Source organism: Wolffia australiana, chromosome 5 (genome assembly GCF_029677425.1).
Source record: "Wolffia australiana isolate 7733 chromosome 5, ASM2967742v1".
In the NCBI taxonomy this organism is placed as follows: Eukaryota; Viridiplantae; Streptophyta; class Magnoliopsida; order Alismatales; family Araceae; genus Wolffia; species Wolffia australiana.
In genome coordinates, this window is record NC_135839.1 from 13,306,711 (window position 1) to 13,315,097 (window position 8,387).

Below are 8,387 nucleotides of genomic sequence, written 5' to 3' on the forward strand. Positions count from 1 at the left end.
TCTTTATCAATCCAAAAACCTCTCAAGATTCTGAAGTTAACATAAACATTAGCTTTAAATATATTGTCTGCCTGTAAATAAAGAAATACATAAATTTCCTTTAAAATGCCTATAAATAAAGAAAATATCATATTGACTGGTAAAAAATCCAACGTTGTTTTTGGTGTTATTTAATCATAGTAAATTATACTAACTAATCTGAAAATAATATTTAAATTTGACAAAAAATATGAGTGATAGTGTTTAAATGTATAGAGTATCCAAATAAATGCATGCATAAAAGATCATAAATAATATTTAAATGATTAGTATGAAGGGAGTTTATCAGCTGGGGGACAAGCTCTGCCTTGCTCTAGGGATGAGAATTCAGGGGTATATGATGTAAGATAGAGTCATGATCAAACATAACTCATATCCATAAAAACATATGTCCAAGTTCTAGTGAAACACCAAGACTACACACTACTCATGATAGATTTAAATTAAGATATGTATTCAAGGTCTAATGATAAAAACATAATAACCAAAGGCTGAGATTAATAAACTGGAAACTAAGACACACGTTGGACAGGACAGATCCAACAGATTTACATACTAAATCTCATGTCTATAAATACCAATTATAACGATAAATTTTTCAGGAGAACAATCAGTACCAGTCATCTTTTCTACTCATTTTTCTGCTCTATGTTTCTCTCTCTCGCCCACTGACTCACTCTCCTTTTATTCTCCTCTTTTATCTTCTTGTTCCTGAATTTTTTCCAAGAGGCCCATCAAAGGACATAGCACCCTAATTTGTTCGAGGATTCATCGTCCTTGACGATGATGGAAACTGTATGGCCTTCCATTATAGTGGAGGAATCATGCTGGCCTTGGAGGGTCTTCTTTCTGGCCGGTGTTGGAACCTAGCTCTATCTCTTCAGAAACTCACACAGAGAAGGGAAGCACATGCACTCACTCTCTTGATCTCACACAGAGAAAGCAGAAGAAAGCGACAAAGAACACTTAGAGAGAGAAAGGAACCAGTTGATGCACACAACATGCTACAACAAAATAACTGACACATATTTAAAGGCATTCTCCCATTGCTGCCAATAGTCTAAAACTAATCATGACCAGACACCAGTTCAAGTACTTAGTCTTCCATGACATCAAGTCATCTGCTCCTAAAAACTAGCTCTAGCCTCCACAAATCCGTAAAGCCTGGCGATCTATGCTAACTTGGTTATTTCTTGACCTGTTGAAAACTAGTTCCCTAAATTAACTGATTCAAAATTAACTATCCAACACTCTAGCAGATTTTAACAAGCATATCTGAGAAAGCATTACACGCCTTCATGGATTCGAGTGCCGATGTCTCGATGAAGAAGATGATCTACTTCTGGGTGAAGATCGCCACTTCATCCTCAAAATCGGCTCACAAGTGATTAAGATATGATTTGTTGCTAACGTGCATGATGACGATACTGAGCTTGAAGATGAATAGAAGAGTTATCAACTTGACAAAGCAATCTCAATGAGCTGAAGTGGACCAATTGGGACTTTAATAAAGACTAGCTAGTAATCACCAGACAGTACCCCTATACTCGTTAATAGAGATAGATGATAGGATTCAATATAAGTTTAAACATAGTCATAGGATTCAATCTAGATATGATTACACATAGATAGGTTCACATTTTCATCAAGATCCAACGATTATAATTTGTTGCGAAATAGCCCTTACAACTCGTTATAACGGGTACGATCATAACGTCCCAACTATATACGCTAAAACAATAACTTTATGAGTATAAATTCGAAACCAATGTTAATCACACATTTTTACGGAATACAACAGATCTTAAGTCCCGTGTTATGTCCTCTTCTTCCCTTCCTATGTTCTCTTCTTCCCTTCCTATCTTCTCTTCTTCTCCATCTTCTACTTCTTGTTCTTGAGAGAGGACGGACGTCTTCAGAGCTCAGTACGGGCATTTAAATTTAACCCATTAATAAACGTTTTCAAACGTGACGTGACGAGTGATAACGTAGACGAGCAGAGCGCCGCCGTCGCTGTGGTCGTACGCGCTCGTTTTCGCGTGGTATCTTCACATATAAGGAAGGATTTCCCTGTAACTCAGATAGTCTGATAGCTGAGATTCATCTATCCTGTGACCGAAAATCCGCTGATAGAGAATCTCAAAAGCTCGAAGTAGAAAGGAAAGATGTGATTGCCGCTCGAATCCCGGGTGTAGAATAGTGACATGAAAGATGGTTATCGTGAGAGTGAAAAATAGTATAGTGGAAACAGGAACTCAGGAAGCACAATTTGCGGTCAAATCTTTAAGATAGATCGATTGGAATACAAAAAAGATGAATATATCTGGAACACAAAATGGGTAAATCTATATGCTGTTGGAATTTATATAAACAATACTCGAAGGACAAGAGAAACGTACCTCTCTTGGCCGGCAGTGTCTCATATATGTGTTTTGTTTATCTTATCGTCGACACTGATATTTCGGATGACGAACTCGACCACGTAAAAAGCAGGTTGGATTTACCTACTACTGAATCCTCGATCTGGACAGTTTTGAACAGATAATTGTAACCGTCCTCTACCGTGATCGACAGCTGCCCTAAGAGAAGAAAGAAATGAACAACACTTCAGGCGAGATCTCCACGGAGAGAGAGGGAGAGAGAGGGAGAGAGAGAGAGAGAGAGAGAGAGAGAGAGAGAGACAGAGAGAGAGAGAGAGAGCAATGGGGGTGTTCTTTGTGTTTCTCTCCCACTGTTTAAGAACGGCGAGACAGCGGACTGTCGTCCTCTTCAGTAATCGGGCCACGCTCCAACGCATAAAGCGGCCAGCCAAAATGGAGCGCCTCACGCAGTAAGAGAGAGAAGAGTCATTTAATATTTGCAATGGCAAAGTTCCCGTTTTTAGGTTTCCGCCAACTATGCGCGCTCAATCTTATTGGTGGCTCAAAGAGGACGAATTCTTGATACCTTACTGCATACTGTTGCGGTGATAAGAAACCCGAGAATTTGGATTTCACGAAATCTGTTTACAGGATAGATACGGCGACGAGCGAGCCATCACATTGGGTTCAGTGTTAACACACAATTTATCAATATCGGGGGATCGCTTTCAAACAACTGAGAACATGGTTTATCAGACAATACCGAAGATGGATGAGAGACAGCTTCTTCGACGAGGTACTTGGCGAAAGGGGGGGCAGAACATTCCGCTTTTCTTCTAAATCTGCAACGAGAAAGGAAAAATCAATTACGTATTAACAGTGGACGGAAAGATTCAGAAGATATTTCTTTGTAGAATCCTAGGTTTGGCCTAGCTTTCCGCACACCCTGAGTCTAAGAGAGATAGAATTTTATATTAGGTTGCCACAGTATCGCTCAGAGATAGGGTTTTAGCTAGCTTAACTTGCTGTGACAGGTTGCGTATGTCTTGTGCAAGAGCCATTAAAAAACGATGAACAGAGACTGATAGATGGATAGAGAGAGATTGATAGATGGATGCACTGCTAGATGGAGAGAAATCAATAGATGGATGCATAGATAGATAGATAGAAAGAGAGAGATCGATGAATGAATCCATAAACGATGGAGAGAGAGAGATCGATAGATGGATGCACATGTAGATAGATAGATAGATATATATATATATATATATATATATATACTCTGAGAGAGAGAGAGAGAGAGAGAGAGAGAGAGAGATTCTGATAGAGCTACCGAGAGGGTGAGAGATAGATTTCTAAAGGTACAAAGTTTGTTTGTGAGAGAGATAGGAACAGAGAAAGAGTGTCTCTGACAGAGGTAGATAGAAAAAGAGAGTTTGCGAGTGATAGAGATAGCTAGGTAAAGAGAAACACGCTGTCTGCGATAGAGATAGCCAGGTAGAGAGAGAGAGACATTGTATGTTATAGAGATAGATAGGCAGAGAGGGAGAGAGAGAGCGTGATTTACAGAATATCTAGGTCGAGAGAAAGAAAGACAGCGTGAGTTATAGAATAGCTAGGTAGAGAGAGAGAGAGAGAGAGAGCTTGCGTTATAGAATACCTATGTTGAGAGAGAGATAGAGAGGTAGAGAGAGACAACTTGCATTATAGAAGAGATAGGTTGCGAGAGATACAATGTGTGACAGAGATAGATGGTAACAGCGGGATAGTATGCATGAGAAAGATAGAGATAGTGTGCGAGCGAGAGAGTAAACTAGGTAGAACAATAGAGAAAGAGGACTGAGAGAGAAAGAGAGAGGAGAGAAAAATGTGTCGTGTATGTGTGTCAGACATAGCGACGTACGACGATACAGATACGGAAAGAGACAGGGGAGCATGAGAGATACAGATCAAGAGAAGGGTATAATGTACGGATACAGATCGCGAGAAAGAAATATAGAGATACTTTTAGAGACCCCAAGATATGATTAAGATTGGTAAACAAACTGAAAGATTGAGAGGGAGATAAATCGATAAAAAGGGAGAGAGAGAGATTAAAGGCAATTTATAGATAGATATAGCTAGATAGAAAGCGACAGATGGATAATGATAGAAAGATAGATATAGATAGAGCTAGATAGAGAGGCCGAGATGGATTATGATACATAAAACTAGATAGAAAGGGAGAGATGAATAATGGTAGATGGAGAGAGGGACACATAGATATATAGATCGATAGAGAGGGAGAGATAGACTGCTAGAAAAAATGAAATTTTAGAGAGGGATATTGGTAGATTAAGAGCGAGATTAAAAGAGTTGGATAGATAGAGAAGCGTAGATAGATGGAGAGAGAAAAATAGATGAAAAGAGCTGGAAAGAGATATAGATAGATAGAGAGGGAGAGGTAGATTAAAAGGATAGGGATGGATAGAGACGAAGATATAGATTGGTAGGTAAATAGATAGATGGAGAGATATATTGATGTAGAGGGGGGCAATGGATAAAGAAAGAATGGGAAAGAGAGTGAAAGATAGAGAGAGAGAAAAAAGAAGACAGAGACAGATAGAGAGAGTGAAAGATAGATAGATAAATAAATTGATAAATAGATAAATTGGTAGATAGATAAATAAATTGATTGATAGATAAATTAGTAGATAGATAGAAAGAGAGAGAGATAAATTAGTAGATAGATAGAAAGAGAGAGATAGATAAATTGATAGATAGATAGAAAGAGAGAGATAGATGAATTGATAGATAGATAGAAAGAGAGAGATAGATGAATTGATAGAAAGAGAGATAGATAGATAGATAGATAGATAGATAGATAGATAGATAGATAGATAGAGAGAGAGAGATAGATAGATAGATAGATAGATAGATAGATAGATAGATAGATAGATAGATAGAGAGAGAGAGATAGATAGATAGATAGATAGATAGAGAGAGAGAGAGATAGATAGAGAGGGAGAGAGAGAGAGAGAGAGGTACCAGGAAATAAGAGGCCCCATGCTGGAGAGGATGGAGGGTGACACCCCAGTCATCGATGAGAACAGGGTGGCCGGATGAGTTAAGGAGGACGGCGTTCTCGCCGAACGCTTCACGAAGGTTGACCAGACCCGTCCCCACGTCAAAAGCGACTCCATTGATGAAAACCGTTGACCTGGGCCGGCAGGCCCCGAAACCTAAACAAAAAAAGACTTTTGAATTAACAAGAACCTCAAGCATGAAACCCAAAAAACTTTACTGTACTATGGACCCTCTCACCATCTTCCGCCATCTCTATGTATCCTTTTCTATCTATTTATTTATCAATTAGTCTCTCTCTTCCACTATCTTTTATCAAACTATAACTACTTTCTCCCCTCATCTATCTCTTATCAGAGAAAAATGGTACACTTGCGTCACGTCAAGAAAGACGGAGAGGAAGTCTAGGAACATCAAATAAATGATTAGGAACAAAACTGAAATGACGGAAGGAAACGATCGACGTACCGTGTATTACATCAGATATGATATCGGCCGTCGGGGTCGATTCTGAAGCGGAGGCAATCTTGGCGGCGCAAAGAGAAGAAGCCTCCGCAGCGCCTGCCAAGGCGTAGCTATGCTGCAACTGCATCTTGACCGTCGTTTCCTCGTCGGCCTTCTTGATGCACTTATCGTGGGTTATTAGATCCCTTAACAGCTCATGGCAGAGCCCTTCAGGCACCCCCACGAGGCAAGCAAAGTCCGCCGCCGAGATGCAGTACTCCGGCAGCCCGTGGAAGAAGAAGGGCTCTTCGTAGAGACATGACTGCTTAGCTGGAACAGCAGGAGAAATTGAAGGGTCAGTCTTCGCTGATGTCGGCGCCTTGTCCGAACCCGAAGATCGTTCAGAAGAAGAAGACGAAGACGAGCTTCCCGCAGAAGGTGACGTTGCCGGAGTAGCGGCGGGGAAGCGAGACTGCGGGCGAGTAGCCTGAAGATGACGCTGCTTGTGCTTGCTTCGAGATTTCCGGTTCTGAAACCAGTAGAAGACGTTGGCGTCGCCCACTTGGCCGTATTCTTGGAGCTGAGCTCTTATCTTCCTTATCTCTTCTCTCGGAGGATTGACCATGCCTGAGTTGAAGATAGCTTCCAGAATGCGTATCTGCTCTGGTTTCGGATTCCACCGCGGTTTCGGATCAGGGCTCCTCTCCTCGTAGCCAGGCACTGTTAACGGAAGAAGAGCGAAAGCTCTGTAAAACCCTAGAACACGAGGAAAGAACAAGGCACAAAAATAAATGAAGTTGGTGGGTACTTGAAGCGTAGGGAGTCTTCTGGTATGCACTTGACAGGAGAGAAGACGAGCTTAAATCGTGCGGCCATTGGAGATGAGGACTGCAGGGCTTGGACTTGAACAAGCTCGGCCAGTGTCGGTTGGAGGACGCCATGATGGGCTGATGATGAAGAGGGGAAGAATACCTCAGAACAATCTCCTTCACCTGGTGCTTCGCCTCTCTCACTGCCAGGCGCTGTTCCACTTATACTGTCTCCGTCCTCTTACGACCCCTGCGTTCAGAGTATCACCATTAATACCGCTTCAACGGAACGCTGGAGGATGAAAACGAAAACAGTTGCCCTCCCACTAAGTCCTATTTGAAGAAGTTCGGCAAAGACATAGATCAACAACTTAAATATCAACGGGAAACAACATGAAAGAGAAGTAACAGAAGGGCAGGCGTGATCCGTAGCCCATACAGTTTCTTGCACGTTAAAACTCAAGAAGCATTCATGGCCACTGCTCAGAGTACAACATGGATTCTTGCCTGGGGAAGCTAGAAATCAAGTGCCACCATGGAAGAAAAGCCGAGGCCTTTCGCCTCAAGGGTTTTTAAAGGGCAAGTTGGCAAGCCCCCACCTTTTTCTCTCTCGGTGGATGAGAGGGGAGAAGCTTGAAGTAGCAAGACTATTTAATGAGGAAGGTCGCGTAATATTCTAATGTAAAGGGGATGGCATAGGAGTTAATGAGGGTTGAAAGGTGCCAAGGGAGGCTTCGATAGGAAAATGCCGAAGTCGAGTAATTGCGACTTGGATTGACTCGAGGGATTCCCGTTGGCGATTACTCAACCTTTATTCCAACAAAAAATAAAAAAAACCATTCATCCTTCGATCAGAAGAAGAGCACGAAGACGAGAGTCGTAGCGTGACGGAGGTTAACGAAGAAGGTGACGATGACATGACTCGCTGCTACTGGCGCGCACTGTGTTAGGTGAATAACACGGCATACGCCCAGCGAACCTCGAATATACACGTATACTAACCGGACTGGACATACAGTGCATGTACATACCCTAGGCGCTTGGGAAAGAACTTTTGGATTAATTGCTGAAGATTTTCCCAAAGACCAGCCCATAGAGACGCTTGGATTCTCCTTCTGCTGCGACAGTAACGCAATAACGCAGCCGGATACATCTTTTTTTCCGTCGAGCTTATGGGTTTTGTTCTCTCTTTAGAGAAGAGCCCACGGTACAGCCGACGGCGGAGCAGAAGTGCTCAAAATCCGGGCGGAAACATCCTCGGATATGAGACATGACGTAACTTCGATTATGTAGATCGTCGGGGAATGTATGCATGCTTTCTTCCGACGTAAGCATGAACTCTTCGTCTCTGATAGAAGTCCCTCACGCGAGACTTGAGTTATGGATTAATGTCAGGGTCGCACCGTATTTCCAGAAACAATGTCGTCTTCATCGCTTTTCTCCCACGCTCTTGGTGGTCAAATCTCGACGCTCTTAATGGTCGATAAAGAACAGTGTCGGTGCAATACCGACATGAATGTCTGGACTCTGTGCTGGTCTAAGAAAGCGGCTCTTGGGCACCACCACTAACTCCATCAGAGTATTGGCAGACTATCTTCTGGCGCAGAAGACGATAAGGATAAGCCGACTGTCCACATTCCCCACCTCTCCTATAAATAAATTTAAACGACAA

At 42.0% G+C, this 8,387-nt stretch overlaps 1 protein-coding gene across 2 annotated transcripts; it reads right to left on the reverse strand.

The window, feature by feature from the left end:
• Positions 1-3,005: 3,005 nt before the first annotated feature.
• LOC144703533 (WUSCHEL-related homeobox 9-like) lies at positions 3,006-7,352 on the reverse strand. Of its 2 annotated transcripts, none has more exons than XM_078575716.1 (5): positions 7,223-7,352; positions 6,715-6,965; positions 5,931-6,626; positions 5,427-5,620; positions 3,006-3,241 (listed from the first exon to the last, which is right to left on the reverse strand). In XM_078575716.1, the coding sequence occupies exons 2-5, from the start codon at positions 6,845-6,847 to the stop codon at positions 3,236-3,238; spliced, it is 1,029 nt and encodes a 342-aa protein (XP_078431842.1). In that variant the 5' UTR covers positions 6,848-6,965; positions 7,223-7,352; the 3' UTR covers positions 3,006-3,235. The 2 variants fall into 2 exon arrangements, with proteins under 2 accessions (XP_078431842.1, XP_078431841.1); XM_078575715.1 differs by having other exon boundaries at positions 7,155-7,334.
• Between the last annotated feature and the right edge of the window lie 1,035 nt (positions 7,353-8,387).